General features: G+C 35.9%; 4 protein-coding genes and 3 long non-coding RNA genes across 10 annotated transcripts; 5 read left to right on the top strand and 2 right to left on the bottom strand.

The window, feature by feature from the left end:
- The first annotated feature begins 825 nt into the window (after nt 1-825).
- On the top strand, nt 826-3,383 carry LOC105973019 (putative L-type lectin-domain containing receptor kinase S.5). The gene is made up of 2 exons (XM_012998009.2): nt 826-2,158; nt 2,400-3,383. Exons 1-2 carry the CDS (start codon nt 826-828, stop codon nt 3,161-3,163), a joined length of 2,097 nt encoding a protein of 698 aa, XP_012853463.1. The 3' UTR covers nt 3,164-3,383.
- A 502-nt stretch (nt 3,384-3,885) lies between these two features.
- Nucleotides 3,886-7,187, top strand: LOC105973021 (uncharacterized). Of its 4 annotated transcripts, none has more exons than XM_088826182.1 (9): nt 3,886-4,257; nt 4,448-4,597; nt 4,701-4,768; nt 5,131-5,251; nt 5,352-5,500; nt 5,609-5,716; nt 6,011-6,130; nt 6,621-6,794; nt 6,919-7,187. In XM_088826182.1, exons 2-9 carry the CDS (start codon nt 4,516-4,518, stop codon nt 7,018-7,020), a joined length of 924 nt encoding a protein of 307 aa, XP_088682308.1. In that variant the 5' UTR covers nt 3,886-4,257; nt 4,448-4,515; the 3' UTR covers nt 7,021-7,187. The 4 variants fall into 4 exon arrangements, with proteins under 4 accessions (XP_088682308.1, XP_088682311.1, XP_088682309.1 ...); XM_088826185.1 differs by having other exon boundaries at nt 4,080-4,257; nt 4,704-4,768; XM_088826183.1 differs by having other exon boundaries at nt 4,099-4,256; nt 4,445-4,597.
- Nucleotides 7,188-7,529: 342 nt separating this feature from the next.
- LOC148766151 (uncharacterized) lies at nt 7,530-8,442 on the top strand. The gene is made up of 2 exons (XR_016034638.1): nt 7,530-7,785; nt 8,087-8,442. It is a non-coding gene; the product is annotated as an uncharacterized LOC148766151 (long non-coding RNA).
- A 1,171-nt stretch (nt 8,443-9,613) lies between these two features.
- On the bottom strand, nt 9,614-11,812 carry LOC105973109 (cytochrome P450 71AU50). Its single transcript, XM_012998124.2, has 2 exons — nt 10,863-11,812; nt 9,614-10,338 (listed from the first exon to the last, which is right to left on the bottom strand). Exons 1-2 carry the CDS (start codon nt 11,742-11,744, stop codon nt 9,721-9,723), a joined length of 1,500 nt encoding a protein of 499 aa, XP_012853578.2. The 5' UTR covers nt 11,745-11,812; the 3' UTR covers nt 9,614-9,720.
- Nucleotides 11,813-12,633: 821 nt separating this feature from the next.
- LOC148766150 (uncharacterized) lies at nt 12,634-13,314 on the top strand. The gene is made up of 2 exons (XR_016034618.1): nt 12,634-12,765; nt 12,933-13,314. It is a non-coding gene; the product is annotated as an uncharacterized LOC148766150 (long non-coding RNA).
- A 1,109-nt stretch (nt 13,315-14,423) lies between these two features.
- LOC148766149 (uncharacterized) lies at nt 14,424-15,134 on the top strand. The gene is made up of 2 exons (XR_016034617.1): nt 14,424-14,570; nt 14,685-15,134. It is a non-coding gene; the product is annotated as an uncharacterized LOC148766149 (long non-coding RNA).
- A 96-nt stretch (nt 15,135-15,230) lies between these two features.
- LOC105973095 (cytochrome P450 71AU50) lies at nt 15,231-17,420 on the bottom strand. Its single transcript, XM_012998105.2, has 2 exons — nt 16,399-17,420; nt 15,231-16,015 (listed from the first exon to the last, which is right to left on the bottom strand). The coding sequence occupies exons 1-2, from the start codon at nt 17,266-17,268 to the stop codon at nt 15,401-15,403; spliced, it is 1,485 nt and encodes a 494-aa protein (XP_012853559.2). The 5' UTR covers nt 17,269-17,420; the 3' UTR covers nt 15,231-15,400.
- Between the last annotated feature and the right edge of the window lie 3,142 nt (nt 17,421-20,562).

Below are 20,562 nucleotides of genomic sequence, written 5' to 3'. Positions count from 1 at the left end.
TATTTGAATAATGTTTACTAATTGAAAGGTTTTGCACTTCATCGATTCAAATCTTACTAGTTGATTAAATTAAATATTAAAAGAAAATTCACAATATAGTATTTGTAGTATATAATTTTATTTTAAAGTAAGAAAACTACTAATTGGAATGAGTTATAATTTTTTCTTCTTCTACATAAACATATTATTTTATTTTTTATTTGGATTTGCCACACTATCGATTAAATAACATAAGTGAGTTTGAATTAAGTTATGCATTTTTTTTTATTTAATTGAGCATTCTTTACATTTTTAAATTGTGGATTTTATTAATACTTCTAATATTATATAATTAATGATAGATGTTTGGCGTATTGAACTGCAATTCTTTATATTTTTCAAACTTTATTTTATTAAATTTGTTAATAATTTATTTAATACCATTTAATAATAATGAATGTTGCAATTAATATTTGCATTAACAATATTTATACAATTATGGTTAAATATTTTATAATAAGTTAATGTGCTTGGATGGTTAGAAGTGATTTATGTATTTAGAGGTCACAAGTTCGATTTTCAATGAATGCGTTTTTTTCGATTATTTATCAAATAAAACTCAACAATGAATTTGAATCCGCAGAGACATGAAAATCCGGATCGGATCCGGTCCAAGTTGAGAAATTGCCACCCCTAAATACAAGTAAACGCAGAGACATGAAAATTCGAGGCAATGCAATGCAAGAGAGTGACACATTGACTCAAAACAAAAACCGTGTTGAATGTTCAAACTTTAGACCAAAAAAAAAATCAAGAAAACAATAACCAACTAAACATACTCTCACAATGAGCAATAAGAAGCCATTTTCCAGAAATATCACACATGAAAGAACAATGAGGAAACAAACACCACCAAGACTCCTCGTCGTCATCATCGCCATCTTTCTTCTGTACTATTTCTCGTATGTTGTCCAAAGTGCAACTCCTATAACATTTAGCCAAGAATACGGTGGTCCCTTTAATGAGACGTACTACGACATATTCGAGGTTATAGATCCTGCACTTATCAATTACGGTGCCCTTCAGTTGACCCCAGATACCAGTTCCGAATCGTCTATGTCCATGAGTTACAACTCAGCAAGAATCCTCCTCAAGCAGCCTTTCCGGCTATGGGAAGAAGAAAACGACAATAACAGCCCTACATCCGTCCTGGTGGCGTCTTTCAACACTTCATTTCTGATCAATGTTTTCAGGATAAAAAACGACACCTCTGAAGGATTGGCTTTCGTGATTGCACCGGACCTCCTCCTGCCGCCCAACAGCAACGGCCAGTTTCTCGGCCTCACAAATTCAATGACGGATAATCGAGACAGCAACAAGTTGGTGGCGGTGGAGTTGGATACTTTTAAGCAGCACTTCGATCCGGACGACAATCATGTCGGGATCGATGTCAACAGTGTCGTATCCGTAAAGACGGAATCTTTGACCCAACATAACATCACAATCGCCCCCGTCGGAACCACAAAGTTTCACAATATTTGGGTGGATTACGACGGCTTTAAGATGGTCCTCGACGTGTATATCGCAGAACAGGCAAATTTACGTGGTGAGACTCCACCAAAGCCCGAATACCCCATATTATCAGCCAATTTGAATCTGAGAGATCATGTGAATCAGCACTCGTACTTTGGCTTCTCGGCTTCCAATGGGAATGCTTCCCAATTGTACAGTGTGGTGAGGTGGAATTTGAATGTGCACCACTTCTCTGATCCTAATACGAAAATTACTAAATCGGTCAACATAATGCGGGGGGCTGGGCCAGCTGTACTGGTGGTGATGTTGCTGCTGCTATTGGCTGCAGTCTGGTTCGGATATCGTTTCTACAAGAATCGGGTGGCGGCTTTGAATGGCGGCTTGGTGGAGGCACTGAGACTTCTGCCTGGAATGCCCAGAGAGTTCAAGTTCAAGGACCTAAAAAAGTCAACAAACAATTTCGATGAGAAGAACAAGCTTGGACAGGGAGGATTCGGAGTGGTGTACAAAGGGACTCTAGTCGAAGAAACGATGGAAATTGCGGTCAAGTGGTTTTCCAGGGAGAGTATCAAAGGTCAGCACGATTTCCTGGCCGAGCTCACCATTATTAATCGTCTCCGCCACAAGCATCTCGTCAAATTACTTGGTAAGAATATTCATACGATTTCATCTTATCGCTTCTTGATTCGAGGAGGAACATAACAAACATCAAAACTCAATTTACGGAATACATTTCAGTAGTTCGACTATGACTACCAGTCAAATGCTCTGTCTAAGTGTAGGATTTAACGCATTAAACACCGATAAAAAGATAGTGATGCATAAAATAGAAATAAATGAAAACGAATAAAACGAACAAGAGGAACTGACTTACTTGTTACAAACAGGATGGTGCCACAAGAATGGGAAGCTGCTGCTCGTATACGAGTACATGCCAAACGGAAGCCTAGACCAGCACCTCTTTGTCGGGCCAGAAAAAGAGCCCTTAGAGTGGAATCTCCGTCACAAAATCATTTCAGGAGTGGCTTCTGCACTTCATTATCTTCACAACGAGTACGACCAAAAAGTCGTACACCGAGATCTGAAAGCCAGCAACATCATGCTCGACTCGGACTTCAATGCCCGTTTAGGCGATTTCGGCCTTGCAAGAGCTCTGGAAAACGACAAGACATTTTATTTAGAGGCTGAGGGCATAGTAGGCACAATGGGGTACATCGCCCCAGAATGTTTTCTAACGGGGAAAGCCACAAAATACTCCGATGTGTATGCGTTTGGAGCAGTGCTTCTAGAAGTAGTATGCGGTCAACGACCTGGAATAAGAATTGCGGGTTTCCAATTCTTGGTGGATTGGGTTTGGATGATGTACAGGGAAGGTAAATTACTCGAAGCTGTGGATTCAAGATTGGGTGATGGTTATATTGCTGAAGAAGCTGAAAGTTTGCTTCTGCTCGGGTTAGCGTGTTCACATCCTAATGGTGGTGAGAGGCCTAAAACAGAGGCTATTCTTCAGATGGTATTAGGGATGATGGCGGTGCCTGACGTGCCGCCTTTCAGGCCTGCTTTTGTGTGGGCGGCTCCAGGCCCAGGCGGAGAGATGGGAGTAGATTCAGTCAATACAATGTCGATTACGGTTTCGGATTTCGCAAGATGATCTTGGCTTACTCCATTCCTACACGGTTTCAAAAGTCACTAGCAATCACTCATGCATCATTCCTCTTCCACAAGAACTTGTTGTCAGATTAAATTAACCAGCTCCGAAAACTTAGCTCCAACATCCTAGAAACCAAGAAATATATTTGTAATAGTATAACACTCAGATACTGCAATCATGTATGTATTATGGATATATATAGTGTTCCCAATTCAAATAATTTGTTTGCAGAGGTACGAGAAGAGAGTGCAATTGCTGGACAACAAATCAAGTGATGTAAACTGGGGGAATAGAAGCAGCAAGAACGGTCTGTAAATAGGAAAAATGATTCAAAATTCTCGACACTAACTACGTAAAAACTCGAACGGAAAATAAGACCACAAACTTTTCTATTCAAAATCAATGCCAAGTGAGTGAGTAGCTATAGTTTTCACATCACTAAGAGGCAGCATCCTACCAGGAGAAGAAAGCAAGCAAGAGAAAAGTTTATGTGAAACAATATGCTCACACAGACCACACATCAAACACCTTGTAGGCATTGCCAACTAGACACACACATAATCACACAACAACACTCCCTTTTGATTGTGTTACCTTCAATAATCACCTTTTTACTCCCTTAGTCCCGAATATCGATCAGCATCGAGAGTGATCATGTTTATGTTTATGTTTAAGATTCCATTATAAGGGACAAAATTGAAAGAAAAAAGAAAAGTTATCATTTGCATCATTGCATGTGAGAAGGTATTTTGATTGAAGAATTGAAAAATAAGATATGTTTAGGGGATGCTTGTAATTACCCAAACAATAAGGGTTTATTCGTCATTTGACATTACTTCAGGGGGTTTTCCCTAATTTACCATACTTTGTTAACATAAACCGGATAATATGGGTTGGATATCCGATTTAAAGATTCAAACCCGACCCGTATTATTTTAATTGTTGTAGTGTAGGGTTTCAGATTCCATTTTCAGCCTCCATTTTTTACAGTTCCACAAAGCTCAAATTTTATAGGCCTTCCAAAATTCTCCATTACTGATTCCCGCACTCTATCCAGCAATTCAATTGTCGACTCTCAAATTGAAAAAAAAAAGGTAAAATTTTTAATTTTTATTTATTTTATTTTTTCAATTGGTGTTGCTGAATATACGAGAAATCTGATGCTTCACATAAATGGCGAGACGCAGTAATGGTGATTGTGATCTTATGTAGCTCAAAAAGTTTGCTAATTTGTTAATTTCTTCGTACTTGTCTTAATTTCTATTTTACATTTTCTTTTTGAAGCTGAAAATTAGGGGGGAATTAAATAATGTGATTTTATTCTATCGTGGAATATCATTTCCCCATCTGCTATGGCATTGTCGATTTCGAGAAGGGTATTGCGTGCTTTTCGATCGTCCGATTTTTCGTTCGGACCAGCTTCTTTGTGTAATGGTATGCAATTTTTTGTAGTGGAGGGTTTATGCATTTCTATTTCGTTATTAATACTGTTTTCGAGATTGCTAAATTTATTCGGTTTTGATTTAAAAATTTGAAGCAGCGTTGAACTTCAACGGCAGCGTTGGGGATAGCTTACCTTCGTTGCAGTCTTTGGTACCTGGGAAGGTAGATTCTTAAAATAAAGCATTAGCACGTTTCTTAAGGCCCCGTTTGGTTGCCAAGATAAGCCATGATTAACTAAATAGTTGGACTTAATTTGATGTTTGGTATGCTCAATAAATTGCCGGGTCGACCCGCCAAAATTATATAATCATGGCTTATCTTGGCTTATCTTGCCTTCTAATGAGTTTTTTTTTGTACGTTTCAAGCTCCAATAAAATAATTGGGATTCATTAGATTATTTAATCTTATCTTGGCTAATCTTATCTTACCAACCAAACGGGGCCTAAGATTATTGCTTCGACTTAGTAATACAACAACGTGATTTTATTTTTAGTGTTGGAATTGAATTATAAATAACTTGCTAGGTGCCGTTTGATGTGTACCGGAAATATTCGACTACAATTTTGACACCAAATTCGAGTGAAGGCGCATTCCCTTCTCATTTATTGTCCTCAAAACACGTGCTGACTCCAGAACGTGAAATAGGTTAGTCGAGAGTATAAAAACACTCGTGTTTCTTCACATTTTAGTTATGAAAAATTGCGGAAATCTTTTTGTTTCATCAATTGTTGTATCTATTTCGTAGGACTCTATCAGGATTTGGTGATTCCTGTCACAAATTTTGCCAACGAGGACAAGGGCTTCATGGTATTGGCTGGTGATGTTTTCGATGTCCCGATTAGGAAGGATATAATTCACCGTGTTGTAAGATGGCAGCTTGCTAAAAGGCAGCAGGTTCGATTATCGCTTAACTCGGTTTTTGTCATTATATTCTTGTTTTTATGCTGTATGTTTGATGTTGTAATTACAACTTAGTAATGTGTTTTTATATATAATTCTCAGGGTACCCATTCGACCAAAAATCTTAGCGAGGTGAGTGGGACCGGTAGAAAGCCTTGGCCGCAAAAGGGTACCGGTCGAGCAAGGCACGGAACACTGCGGGGCCCACAGGTAAGCTTTTTTTTTTTTTTTTTTTTTTTTTGTAAGTGTGGGCTTATTGCATTTTTTACCCCTGTTATAAATGTTAGCAAAATCCCTTATGATTCAATTTTATTAGCAAACTATCCCTAAAACTCACCATTTAGGGGGTTGCGTGCTACAAAAAAATGCATTGTAGGGGTTTTTTGTGCTAATATTTATAATGTGAGGAGTTTTTTAGCAATTCTGTATGACATAGGGGGTACTAAATGCAATTGACTCTTTTTATTGCTTTTCTAAGCTAATATTTTTTTAACTGGTCAACAGTTTAGGGGTGGTTGTGCGATGCATGGTCCAAGGCCACGAAGTCATGCTATTAAGCTAAACAAGAAAGTTCGTCGACTAGGGTTGAAAGTTGCACTTTCAGCTCGTGCGGCAGAAGGCAAGGCAAGTATATTCCGTCTTATTATTCCAGTTTTTTCATGCGGGTATTTTGTTATTGTCCGTCTCTACTAGCTAAGGGTTGAAAATTGGAACCAAACTTCACCAATTTTGATATGAATATTTCCGATTTAGGAGCATAAATGTCCTTCCGAAATCCAAAAGTTCCGATTTCCTATTTTTCTGATTTTTTCGCAACGGAATTGAACATATTAGATCCAGATTTAACTTCCGAAAATATTTCAAAAAATTCAGTGTTTTTCTTGAAAATTACACTTATTATTATGTATTTAATATTATGGTTGACTAATAGTAGAAATCCGATTCGAAAATTTCCAAAATGGAACAACCTTTTCTCATTCCAATTCCCAGAATTCTGATTTTCGATTTTTCCAATATTTTTTTTGGAAACAGAATTTGAGTTAGTTTTTCAATTCCGATCTTTTTTTGAATTTATCCGTAAATGCTAATAAAAATACACGATGAAAATGTACAGCTTTTGATTTTCGATGATATGGAGGTTCCTTCACATAAGACGAAAAACATTGTGAACTACGCGAATCAAATGGAGGATGCTAAGAAACTTCTGCTTGTTGATGGAGATTCGATTAATGAAAAGCTGAAGCTGGCTACTCAAAATGTGCACTACGTCAATGTACTGCCTGCAATCGTAAGTCTCGATATTTTCACTCTTTTACACTGATCTTGTTTTCGTATCTGTGTGTAAATAATAATTATTATTAATTTTTTTTTTGGTTGATAATTAAATTTGTTTAAATGGTTATTTTTTACAGGGTTTGAATGTTTACAGCATTCTGCTGCACGATACGTTGGTAATGTCACGTGAAGCTGTGAACAGAATCGTTGAAAGAATGCATACTCCGATCAGTCGTTGATTGAATCAGCCTTTTCTATTGAAATTTAGTTTTTTTTTTTCGGGAAAAAATGAAAACATGTAAATGGCTCGTTTTGGACCTTTATTTACGAGCTATGTATCAGAATTGTAGTGAACATAACTCAAAGGCTTCCAAGTCATAGAATATTGGGACAACCAAAAACAAAACGAAATAAGTTGAATGATTAAGGCCACGTTTGGTTGACAAGATAAGATTAGCTAAAATAAGACTAGATAATCTAATGAAAATCTAATTATTTTATCAGACTCTGGGATGTTGGCTTATCTCCTCAATCATTTGAGGCCTTAATGTTCTAATTTCAATTTCTACATCACAAGTCACAATTATCAATCTGTATACATTTTTACATGTTTATTCTTAATTTATTAATATAATAAAAATAAATAATAATAAAAGAAAAAAAAAACTAAATAATATTAATATAAAAGGCATAAGTAAAACGAGCTTGCACTCCACCTCACCAAATAGTGGTAAAAGAATTTAATGCATTTGTTTAGTACATAGAAAGTCACATACTAATTTAATAATGATATTATCTGCAAATTTGAAAAGAAAAAAAAAACATAAAATCATCTTATCTGTAATAATAATGGATTGCAATATATTTATTATTATTCAGCTTATAAATAGGCAAACTTGAACATCAATCATCTCCCACATCACCAATATTGCACCCTCCTCAAAATATGGCTAAGTCACAAATTGGATTTTCTGTTCTTGTCATCCTCTTCATCTTCTGCATAGGTTTCACTCATCATCATTATTTTGCTTCCATTAAAAATAAAATAAATAGAAATTGAAAAAAATAACAGTAAATTTACTTCTCACGTACGATTTGCAAGCTATCATACGAGAATACGAGAGTGTAGGTTTACTTATAGTTGGTTGCAGGTTGCTTAATTACAAAAAAAAAAAAAAAAAAAAAATAACAATTATGAAATCAAAATATGAGAATAGCGATGTATTCCAAATTTATTTGACATATATCTATTGACTAATACCAAGATAATACGATAATTAACCCGTTTTTTAACTCGTTGTATAGGTGAAGTACTCGCAGTGACTCAGAAGCCCATCGTAATCAAGATTGGTCGTACGGCGAACAGAAACGAGTGTAACGTAAAGTGCAAAGCACACAAAGGGTCCCACGGAGTATGCCTGCAGTCGAGCGTGGGTCTTATGGAGCCAAATAATAAGATAAAAGATTTTATCAAGAAATATTGCCTTTGCGGATGCCTCAAGAGGTGCCCGGAGTGTAAATAGCCTCTTGCATGCAGGCTGATGATTTAGTTGGTGTTTGTTTAGTGATTATACAAAACACCGAAATAATTTAACTTATTTTTAAAAGTTGGAAGTGTTTGCAAACTATATGCAGAATTAATTTTAAGCAATGATTTGAAATGTGCATCGGAACGGCTGGTTGAACCGCGAAACAATTGTCTTGTTTGGATTGGCCGGCAGAATTATAAAATCGGAACCCGACTGAAAATTGAATATTTGCCCAGAATGGTGTGTTTAATTTAAATTTAAATACAAACAAACAAAATGGCTAAAACAACGACTTCGTTACTGCCTAGTTGAAATTTAAAATAAAATAAAATAAATAGGAAAATCAAACACTTCGAAAATTGACTTCGACTTCAGCTCTAGCACAATAGTCACGAACGGTGAACCCGGTTCCCATTCCAAATTCAATCCACTACTCCGCTGTTGTCGCTTTTGGTACCCTGTTATGGGATAATTTGCTAGAAAATAAAATATCAACACTGTCGACCGTTGGTCAACCGTTTTGGCCCGGACCCGGCCCATTGACGAACCGGCCCGAACCGTTGACCGGTGAACCGGCCCGGAACCCGTGAACCGGCCCGTCGTCCCCGGGATGGGTCCGGTTCTATGAATTGGTGAACCGTGAACCGTCGGGCCGGTCAGGCGGTTCACCCGGATTTAAAAAAAGTTAATTCAATTATTTTTCTATATTTAAACGCGTTATCTCGTTTATCCTCACTCGTTTGTATCTTTTGAATAGGTGAAGTACTCGCAAAAACTGAAAACCCCGGCGAAATAATTGGTCGGACGGCGAACATAAACGAGTGTAACGAAAAGTGCAAAGCACGAAACGGGGTACAAGCAAAGTGCGTCGCTGCGCCATCGGCCGATGCTGTTATGCAGCCGACTAAGATATCGGATTGGATCAAGAAAATCTGCCTTTGCCAATGCTTCAAACCGAGGTGCCCGGATTGTAAAGCGCCTCGCGCATACGAACTTGCTTCCAAGGCCTAGAAATGGGATACACAAAATAAAATAAAATAAAAAGAAAGAATTAGTCGCGGTCGAGTATTTTATTTCGTTTACATTATTTCGTACGTGTTCGAAATATTTTTTATAAGAAATTGATGTGTTTGCAGATGCATTTTAAGTTTTAGCTTTTTTTAGTGAAATGTCTAAATTGTCCTTTTTCGAATATGGCGCACATAAGCAAAGTTGTCGACATTTTCGAGTTTCATCGTTTCGCTTCAGAAAAAAAAGCTTGTTTCGCATCACTTATACACAAGAACGTGTAAACGAGTCCAAGTAAAAACGATCGAAATTTGAACTGATGGGCTTTAATCGAAACCAAAAACAAGTGTACGTACTTACACGTACTTATTGTTAATAAATTTTCCGTATCAAATAAACATTTCACGCAATTAATCGATACTTTGGAATCAACATAAGATGCTCGGCTCTAGACATAACAACACCAAAGTGCTCGGACATATCGAGATCGCTTGGCAACATTCCATTCGGAAGCTCCCAATCGAAGCAATGCACCAACTGAGCCAACATCAACTTGACCACAGTCAACCCTAATTGCTGCCCGGGGCAGCTCCTCCTGCCCAAACCAAACGGTATGAGCTGAAAATCGCGGCCCCTAGAATCTACATCGCTACCCGCAAATCTCTCGGGCCAGAAGGTCTCAGGGTTGGCCCACGCACTAGGGTCTCGACCGATGGCCCACACATTGACTATGGCTCGCGATTTTTTCGGTATATGGAATATTCCATTGATGGTGCAGTCTTCCATGGACTCGCGAGGGATTAGAAGGGGAGCTGGCGGATGGAGGCGTAGGGTTTCCTTTACGACAAAGTCTAGGTACTCGAGTTTTTCGAGATGTGATTCTTCGACCATGTGGTTTAACCCGACTGTTGACTCTAGTTCTTTCTGGAGTTTCTTCATTATGGACGGATGCCTTATGAGTTCCGATATTGCCCATTCGACTGATGTTGATGAAGTGTCTGTTCCTGCAATGAGCATATCCTGAACAAGACGAAAATATTTAAATTTTTTTCCATTTTGCGTATTTTTCAATATAATTAGTTTGTAAAATCGCAAATCGAATAGAAAATCATGAACCGTAGTTTTTTCTTGGAAATTACTAGATACATGAAAAATGTATATGCATACAAGTAAAAAAAAAACAAATTAAAGAGAAATTTTATGGCAATTACAGTAGAACCTCGATAAATTAATATTCGATAAATTAGTAACCTTGCTTAAATAATAATTTCTTCTGATCCTCACTCAGTAAAAACCTATTAAATTATAAGTTCAATAATTTAATATTTTGCTAAATTAATAAAATTTTGCTAATCCCGACTGTATTAATTTGCAGAGGTTTAACTGTATTGGACGATGTTGCTCGACCGTTCAAAACTTGAGAATCGATTTTTTTTTTCTTAATATGCAAATCGAAAACACCAAAAAACTCGAAACCAGTACTCAAACCCAATGAATCGAACGTACGAGGTTAGTGCATAGATGTATATAAAGTATAAACTAACTTGTAAAACGGCTTTGACATGGCGGCGATCGAATTCGAATCCAGCTTCGCCGGAGTTCATAACCGCCATCATTGTATCAACGAAGTCCTTAGTCTCCTTCTTCTCCGGCTTCTCCTGCAAATGGTCGTCGATTATTTTCTCGAGAAATCCGTCGAAAACCTTGCCCAATTCCTTGATCCGACTATTCAACCCCTGCAAATCAAGCGCACCAATAAACGGAAAATAATCGGCCAGATTGAATTTCGCACTGATCTCGGCGGTCTCCATGAACACAGATTTAAACCCCATCTCCCCCAAATCACTGTCATCGTATTTTCTCCCAAACACCATCACACAATTCATGTCGGCGCTCAATCCCGTAACCCTAGCGCTCAGATCTACAATTTCCCCCAATTCCGCCGCCGATTTCAGCGAGCCGACAAGCAGGCGGACCTCCGCGCGCCTCGCCGCCTGGAATTGGGCGATCCTGGCGGCGTTCAGAAGCTCCGACGTGCAGAGCCTCCTCATGTTTCGCCAGTACGGCCCGTGCGCCGCGAAGACGAGGTTCCTCTGCTCGTAGCTCACGGCGTCGACGGCGATTATCTTCGGCCTGCTGGCGAATACGGCGTCGTGCGTTTTCAGGATTAGCTCCGCCGCGGCGGGGGAGGAGACGACGACGGCCGGGACGAATCCGAGCCGGAACCCCATGATCGGGCCGTGCTTCCGGGCCAGGCGGTGCAGATCCTGGTGGGGGTTCTTCCCCAGGAGGTGTAAATGGCCTATAATCGGAAGCCCGAACGGGCTCGGCGGCGATTTTTTCTTCATTGACAGGTTTTTGAGCAGTTGTTGAAGAAGAAGATAAACGAATGCAATCGCAGAGAGTGCTGCCCAAATTCCCGCCATTTTTGTCAATCAGAAAATAGCAGAGAAGAGATGTATACACTTTTATATCGGTTTATTTTTATATATTATTATTATTATTAAAAATAAAATATATTAAAGGATTAAAATGAAATTAATTGTTTGAATTGAAGGTTCAATTATTGAACGAATAAATACAATTGAGAAAGATTGTGATGTCGAGGAAAAATCTTTTTAAAATCCAGCAATTGATTAAATAAATGAGAAAGTCCACTATTTTTGATGCTCTTCTAAATAAATATATATTTTATATTTTTAATGCATGTTACGCATGACATGTATTAAAAAATAAATATATATATTTTAATCCATGTTTTTATGTTTTTTTAGTTACACTTTTTTTATTTGCAAACGAGCTGTGGCAGGGGTGTGAACGAGCCGAGCTTGCATAATTTGGCAGGCTCGAGCTCGACTATTCGTACTCGAGCCTGATGAGTTGAAATTTTTTGGCTTAAACTTGAGTTTGCATGAGTTTCGATAAGCTCGAACTCAACTCGAGCTTTAAATAATAAAATAATAATGATAATTTTTTTGTATAATATATAAAATAAATATTAAATAATAAATAAAAGTTCCTGAGTTGTTTGAATTGAAGTTCAATTATTGAACGATGAAATAAATGAGAAAGATTGTGATGTCTATGAAAAATATTAAAATAATTAAATAAGAAGTTAGTGAGCTGGCTCGGGAGCTGTCGAACAATTATAATTAGTACGAAACAATAAGAAAAATAAAAAAAAATGTCAACCAGATCATAACAAAATTAATGGCGAACTTATCTGCATGGTTGAAAACTTAGTTAAGTGCAATCCTATCTCTAATTTGCTTTTAATCACAAAAACTAAAGGGCAAACATATTATAAATAGGTAAACTTAACATTTTTTTTGCAACGAAAATAAAATAAAATAAATTGTTGGTTTTATTTTAATTATTGCACCATAAAAATGACAAAGATACAAACTGCATTTCCCATTCTCATCTTTTTCTTCATCCTCTTCATAGGTATAGTTCTTGTTCTTCGTTTGTAGTTTTCGACTAAAAAAATTATAAAAAAATAAATTTAAATGTATTGATATATTTTCAATTACATTTTTTAAACATGAACTTTTTTTCTTGAAACAATGGTTTTTTTTTATTTATTATTAATTCATATTTATTTATTTTAACAGGTGATTCACTCGCTGAATCTCAAATGGTTAACGAGTTCAAGGGTTGTACGGTCACCATAAATGTCTGTGAAACGAAGTGCAAATCACGATTTGGTGCCCGAGCAGAATGTGTCACCGCCGGTCCGGTGGCGGCACCACCACACCCCGCCGTTTTGCAGCCAGCTAAGCTAAATGCTGCTGCGAGAAAATGCAGATGCAATTGCAAGTGCACATACAAGAAGAAGTAGAAATGCTACAAATCTAAAATAAAATAGTGGCTATGTCAATTACTATTTTATTTAAAATAAAAGGTGTTTCTAATTAGTTTCATTTGCTACATCAATATATTGAATTATTGTTGCAAAATTAATTATAATTAATTCGAAAGTTCGAACGATTACTACATTTCGTTTATTTTATATGGGATTCACTAATTGATCACTATATATGTCAATGACCCATCTGCAAACTACTTCGCAATCATAAATATATATTACATATAACCGCCACACGATAATTGGAAATAAATCGATTTTTCATTAAGAGAATTAATCGAAAATAAATCGATTTTTCATATATTCCAAAAAATAAACACATACAATTTTATTTTATTTTATTTTTTACAAGAAAACTTGATACTAATTAGCTCATTAAGAGAATTAAACTTTGTAGTTCCTTTATTAATTAATGTTTCTTCGTAAATTGGCTTTCAATTAAAAAAAAAAAAAGTAGAGCTAAATCGTTTGTTACCCGCTAGTTGTTAATTGTTATCGCCTTATCGGTTGTTTAAAATAAGTTTAACCAAACGAGCTCTAAGTGAAAATTAATTAATATGAGTAATTTAGACTTATAAATCACAATGAAACTAATACATGTTGTTTGGAAGAAATGTACCGAGTAAAATAGTTAATTTTAAAGTTAAACATTTATAAATTAATACAATTGGGACTAGTGAATTTCTATTAATTTAGTGGAAGATTCAATTATCGTATTAATACTTTAGAACATTGTCATCGAATCGGGATCATAAAGAAATTATTATTTAACCGATGTTATAATTATTTTATCGAGGTTTTACTGTAGTTTAAATTTATTTTGGTCGAACTTTACACAAATAAATACGACATGTGTTCATAGAATTTTTGTATACTTTTTTAAAATGGAGCTTTAATTTCATAAAAAAAAAAAAAAAAAAAAAAAAAAAAAAAACAAAAAAGGAAGAAAGAACAAAATTATGTGTGCTTGCTTGAATTTGAAAAAAAAAATAAAAAAAATAAATAAAACTCCCATCTTGAAATAAATATAAATATATATATTGGATAATAACAAAATTAATGTTGATTTTATCCCCATGATCCTCACAATTACATAGATTGAAAACATAAATGCTTCTCTATCTACAATGAGGACTAAAATGCAAATTTGTTTACTTTTCAAGGCAATTAATATTCCTGGAAGAAACCATTAATATTCATCACCTTATAAATAGGCCAACATAACATACGTTTTCTCACTTCTTTTTATTTACTTTATATAAATAATAACAAATAAAAATAAATAATAATAATAATAATTTATTTTTATATTGCATCAAGAAGAATATGGCAAAGACACAACTCAAGTTTTCTGTTCTAGTCATTCTTTTCATCTATTTTATAGGTCTCACTTTTTTATTTATAAGGCAATTAAAATCTTTTCTATGTTTTATGTATTGTAATAATGTTGGTTTTTTTTTAAATTGAATAACAACCCGAATTTTCTCGTATTTTGCAGGTGTGACATTCGCGGAGCCTCAGATGACTAACAAATTTATCGGTTGCACGGTCACCATAAACGTGTGTAAAAATGAGTGCAAACACCGATATAGCGGTTGGGGACTCTGCGCCACTGCCGCCGCCGGACCACCGGAACCTCATCCTACGCCGGCCGGCCCGGCCCTTATGCAACCACTAAAGTATGGTGGCAAGAAATGCTGTCCATGCAAGTGCATGGTAAGAAAGAAACCCAAGGTTAATCTAGGCCGTCCAATCTCTCCTAAATTTGCATCCAAGGCTTAGAATATATATTATTTAATAATGCTATATATAACAAAATAATAATTCAAACTTTTATATATTGCTTACAATGGATGGTCAATGTTATTGTTATAATTGCATTGTAAAAGCTTGTATTTGTACTTTTAATTGCTGAATTAATGAAGTTATAAAGTTAATTGCATTCAAATATATATATGTATATTAGTTTTTATATTAATACAATTAATAAATAAATTTACAAATTAAGATTCTCATAAATGACTGAAAATATATATAATAAATATTTAGTATAAATTATTGTATTTCATATACAAAAGCGAGAATTTTGGTCTACTATCGTAACAATTCTGCCACCTTAAATACAAACCAGTGGTGGTTATTTAATACAGATACTCAAGTACCTCGTGTAAGAACTTGAAAATATTCCACATACGAATTATACGTAAAATTATTTCACGCAGTCAATCGGTACTTCGGAATCGCCATAATATGTTCAGCTCGAGAAGTCACTAAACCAAAATGCTCCGACATATCAAGATCACACGGCAGCATCCCGTTCGGAAGCTCCCAATCGAAGCAATGCACCAACTGCGCCAAAACCAACTTAACCAATACAACCCCTAGTTGCAGCGCGGGGCAGGTCCTCCTGCCCGAACCAAACGGTACGAGTTGAAAATCGCGGCCCCTCAAGTCTATACCGCTGCCCGAAAACCTCTCGGGCGAGAAGGTCTCTGGGTGGGCCCACACGCTAGGATCTCTACCTATGGCCCACATGTTCACTATGGCCCGCGATTTTTTCGGTATGTGGTATCCGTCGATAGTACAATCTTCCATAGACTCGTGGGGGACTAATAAAGGAACGACTGGATGGAGGCGAAGGGTTTCCTTCACGACCGAGTCTAGGTACTCGAGTTTGTTGAGATGTGACTCTTCGACTGTTCGGTCAATCCCGACCGTCGATTCTAGTTCGTTTTGGAGTTTCTTCATTACTCGGGGATGCCTTATGAGTTCCGATATTGCCCATTCCACTGCTGTTGATGACGTGTCCATTCCTGCTACAAGCAAATCCTGAACAAAAGGGATTATAAATATTACTTGGACATAAGTATGGAAATTGGAAAGAAATTTCCGAATTCCGCAAATTTCAATCGATTTTTTTTTAAAGTTCTGATTTCCAAATTTTCCCAACTTTTTCAGAACTGAACTCGAATATATATTAGATTCTGATTTAAATTACTGAATATTCCGATATATTTCCAAAATGGAAATTTCCAATTCCGCCATTTTCAATCCGAAAATTTTCGATTTTGAAACAAATTCTTTCATTACAATTTCCAAAATTTTGCTTTTCGACATTTTCATTTTTTTTAATAATCCAATCCGATCCGATCAATCCAATACAACACCAAATTCGATTTAAAAAAAAAAAGACATAAATAAAAAAATGTTACCAGTAGAACTGCCTTGACATGGCGGCGATCGAATTCGAATCCAGCTTCACCAGACTCCATAACCGCCATCATAGTATCAACAAAGTCCTTAGTCTCCTTCTTCTCCGGCTTCTCCTGCAAATGTTCGTCGATTATTTTCTCCAAAAATCCATCGAAAATCTTGCTCAATTCCTTCATCCGACGATTCATCCCCTGCAAATCAAGCACACCGATATACGGAAAATAATCGGCCAGATTGAATTTCGCACTCATCTCCACCACCTCCGTGAACACAGCTTTAAACCCCTTCTCGTCAAAATCCTCATCTGCATATTTCCTCCCAAAAATCATCAGGCAATTCATATCGCCATTGACCCCCGAAACCCTAGCGCTGAGATCCACAATTTCCCCCAATTCCGCCGCCTGTTTCAGCGAATCCACCATCAGGCGGAGCTCCGCCGCCCTCATGGCCTGAAATTGACTGATCCTGAGACTGCTCAGCAGCTCCAACGTGCAGAGCTTCCGCATGTCCCGCCAGTACGGGCCGTACGGCCCGAAGATGATGTTCTTCTGCTCGTAGCTCATGTACTCCGCGGCGGCGCTCTTCGGCCTGCTGGCGAATACGAGGTCGTGTGTTTTCAGGATCAGCTCCGCCGCGGCGGGGGATGAAACGACGACGGCGGGAACGAACCCTAACCGGAGTCCCATAATCGGGCCGTGCTTTCGGGCCAGACGGTGTAGATTATGGGGGGGATTTTTCCCGAGCAAATGTAAATGGCCCAAAATCGGAATCCCGATTGGCCCCGGAGGAATATTCTTCTTCTTCTTTTTCAGTTGTTGAAGGAGATAAACGAACATGATCACTGATAATGCTATCCAAATCCACGCCATTTTTTCAGTGTGAATTTTTCGAGCTTGATTTTGTTTTTCTCCTTTTCAAAATGGTGAATTTAAAGGAAGAAGATGAGTTAGTTCTCCACCATTATTAATGCTGCTGCCAGAAAACGTACTTTGTTAGGCATGACTTAAATTTTGTTCTCGTACAGGTAATTTTAACCTACTAATATGCAATAACCCCTCAAATAAAAAATATTTTGAACTATCGACTTTAAAGATTTTTTCCAAAACCCAAATGTTAATTTAAATTAGTGAGACCCCCCTTATAAATATGTTATCCCTATTTTACCCTTTTACTCACATTCCAACCGTAGATCTCAAACCCACAATCTCTCTTTCTTTCTCGTTATTCTTCTCCCAGCCTACTATCAACATCAAACCCACAATTCTTGTTTTTCTTTCTGTCTCAATTTTCGTATCTATCTTCTCTCGATCTCTCTCTCTGTGTCGGCGACGGGAGGCTGACGATGGCGGTTGGAGAAGGTGCGACTGCTACGCAAGTGCACGCAAATCGATGAACGGTGGAGAAACGGCAACGACGACGGGAGGCGATGGAAAAGGCAGCGGCTGTGAAATTCTGATATGAGGGCGCAACCGCGGTTGTTGAGTCCTCCACCGCCGGAGCTGCTGCCACTGCCGCCAAGATTCGAGTCTACTTTGTGAAAATGTGCAGAATCAGCCACGAGGTGTCATGTGTTTAATTTCTTCTTGTTTGCTTTTATTTTTTGTTATTGAGTTTGATTTCAAGTTGCAATTGAAATTGAAAGGGAAACGAGATATGTTTTATTTATTTATTTATTTTTCTCCAGATCTGAACATAGAGTTTCAGATTAAACATGACTATAGTCATGTTCGAATATGACTATTTGTTGAATATGATTGTAGTCATATTAGAGTATGTTCTATCTTCTCGTTTTAAATTATGTTTTTTTGTGTGGATGTTGATTGGATTGTTTTCGTAAACAATAGGGAATCTTGAAATTGGTGTTTTCTCTACTTGTATGAATTTCAGATTTTCTTTCGAGTCGTAATCTCTAATAATTGGTGTTTTGTCTTAATGATCTGATAGTAACAAGGTTAGATAAATGGTGGTAATTGAGCCCTGGTGGTTGAGGACGAGGTAATTAATCTGGTGATTTAAGTGGGGCTGGGGCGTTTTGAACGGAAAATGGGATATAATAGTACGCAAAAAAGTGATTGGATGACATCAAGAAATTGAAAACCAGGCTATATCAGCTAAAGAATGGATTCTCCAAATAATAATTCAAGTACTCCCAACCCTCTTGCAAAAGATAGGCATTCAGGCAAGTTTGTTTACAATTATTTTCGATGTTTCATTATTAATTTTTTTTTTAATAATGATCGTAAAAACGGCTTTTTCGATTGTGTTTCGTAAGTTTTGGTGGCGATAATATAGATATGGAATTGATGAAGGAGAAGTTTGCAAATTTGCTTCTAGGAGAGGATATGTCGGGTGGAGGGAAAGTGTTTCGTCGGCTTTAGCGTTGTCGAATGCAATTACGAATTTAGCAGGTATCTCAATTTCCTTTTTACCTTAATCTTTACAAAAAGAATTTGATCAGCATCAAGAATGTTGAAAATTATGAAGTAAATGATTTTTTTTTATGTAATAATATGTTTATGTGAATGAATGTTTAGCATCTGCATTTTTTTTTCTTTTTTCTAATGGCCTTTTGTTTTATGAATTTGAGTTTGGTTCATATAGATTTGCTTCTTGCTGCTGCAATTTTGATGGAATTTGCCGCACAGTCTTCAAGAGGAATTAACAAGGACATCCCCGAGCATTCCGAAGAACTATCTCCCATAAAAAATTAACAGTAACATGCCTATAGTCATATTCGAATATGACTATTATTGAATGTGATTGTAGTCAGATTCAAATATGTTATATCTTCTCATTCAAGTTGATATTAAATAATAAGATTAAAATTGTATTTTTATGGATGTTAATTGGATTGTTTTCGAGCAATTTTCGTTTTTTTTATATAATTTGGTAAAAATGACTGTACTCTACTATATAATCGGAATTATTAAGTTGAAAATGTAAAAACGACAATATAAAGAAAGAATATGATTACAGTTGATATCGTCACATATAGTCATATTAGACTATAGTCATATTCAACTATAGTCATATTCGGCGTAGTAAAATTATCGGGGGAAAAATCAATTTTTCGTTTAAAAAGAATTTATAAAAAATATTAAATAAATATATATATATATATATATATATATATATATATATATATATATATATATATATATATATACACACACACACTCACACGGAGCTGGGATATTGGGAAAATATCCCTATTATATTGGCATTATTAAGGAAGGTGGGAGGAATTATTGGGTAAGAGATTTTATAATTTCTGAAGGGTAGTATTGGAATTAATTTTTTAAGGGGTTATCACAAAGGAAGATTTAAGGGTCGGACATATCACCATTTATTATTCATCCAAGGGGTTTATTGCTAAAGGTCCCATTATATATATAGGTTGGTCCACAATTTTCAGTTTACTCAAAAGTCGGTAAGTTGGGTAGTATCGGCCAATCACTTTTGCACACCTAAGAGGTACAGCTCATGTAACACTTATCCTTTAAAGTACTATTTATAACACTTATCCCATGAACATCAATTATTTTATATTTTAAAATTTGAAAAATAATAAATATAACAATTTAATAATTAACAGATCATAAAAAATTGAAAGGTAACTAAAATTAAATTATTGAAAAAAAATTAAAAAGTAATATATAATGTGTAATAATGAATACAAATATATTTTAAAAAAGTAATGAACTAAAATAAATTTAAATACTTAAGAAACTATTAGTAATGTATTGATTTCTTAAAATTTATCGATATGAATATATTCGATTAATTGATCCAGTAACAATTAGATGTTATTTATTAAATAAGTACTCAACGCAAGATAATATTTTTAAATTTTAAAATATTGTATGTTTCAAGTTTCAACATATATTTTTAGTTGTATAATTTAATTACACTTTTGGTTATTCCTTTCAATAAAATATTTTTTTAAGATATTAAAATTTAAAATATAAATTAAATTGTACTTGAGAGGTAAGTGTTACAAATAATATTTTAGGGGGTAAGTGTTACAAATGGTATAGTTTAAGGGTGCAAACTGTATTTCATTCAAACTTTTAGAAACATCTTATTTTTAGGACTTACTTTTTACAGTTCAAAAATTGCTATTTGTAGTTCAAACTTAATGCTATTTGTATCTGAACGCCCAT

Source organism: Erythranthe guttata, chromosome 12 (assembly GCF_056151865.1).
Source record: "Erythranthe guttata isolate IM_541 chromosome 12, IM_541, whole genome shotgun sequence".
NCBI classification, from domain to species: domain Eukaryota; kingdom Viridiplantae; phylum Streptophyta; class Magnoliopsida; order Lamiales; family Phrymaceae; genus Erythranthe; species Erythranthe guttata.
The sequence above is the reverse complement of the archived record's forward strand: the minus strand, read 5'-3'. Positions and strand labels throughout refer to the sequence as shown.

Bases quoted from the DNA above. Each gene is read 5' to 3' on its own strand.
- LOC105973019 (XM_012998009.2), top strand. From the start codon at position 826: ATGAGCAATAAGAAGCCATTTTCCAGAAATATCACACATGAAAGAACA. The intron at 2,159-2,399 runs GTAAGAATATTC...TGTTACAAACAG, and splicing joins GCATCTCGTCAAATTACTTG to GATGGTGCCACAAGAATGGG.
- LOC105973021 (XM_088826182.1), top strand. From the start codon at position 4,516: ATGGCATTGTCGATTTCGAGAAGGGTATTGCGTGCTTTTCGATCGTCC. The intron at 5,252-5,351 runs GTTAGTCGAGAG...TCTATTTCGTAG, and splicing joins GACTCCAGAACGTGAAATAG to GACTCTATCAGGATTTGGTG. The intron at 5,717-6,010 runs GTAAGCTTTTTT...ACTGGTCAACAG, and splicing joins GAACACTGCGGGGCCCACAG to TTTAGGGGTGGTTGTGCGAT.
- LOC105973109 (XM_012998124.2), bottom strand. From the start codon at position 11,744: ATGGCGGGAATTTGGGCAGCACTCTCTGCGATTGCATTCGTTTATCTT. The intron at 10,339-10,862 runs GTTAGTTTATAC...CGTCTTGTTCAG, and splicing joins ATGTCAAAGCCGTTTTACAA to GATATGCTCATTGCAGGAAC.
- LOC105973095 (XM_012998105.2), bottom strand. From the start codon at position 17,268: ATGGCGTGGATTTGGATAGCATTATCAGTGATCATGTTCGTTTATCTC. The intron at 16,016-16,398 runs GTAACATTTTTT...CCTTTTGTTCAG, and splicing joins ATGTCAAGGCAGTTCTACTG to GATTTGCTTGTAGCAGGAAT.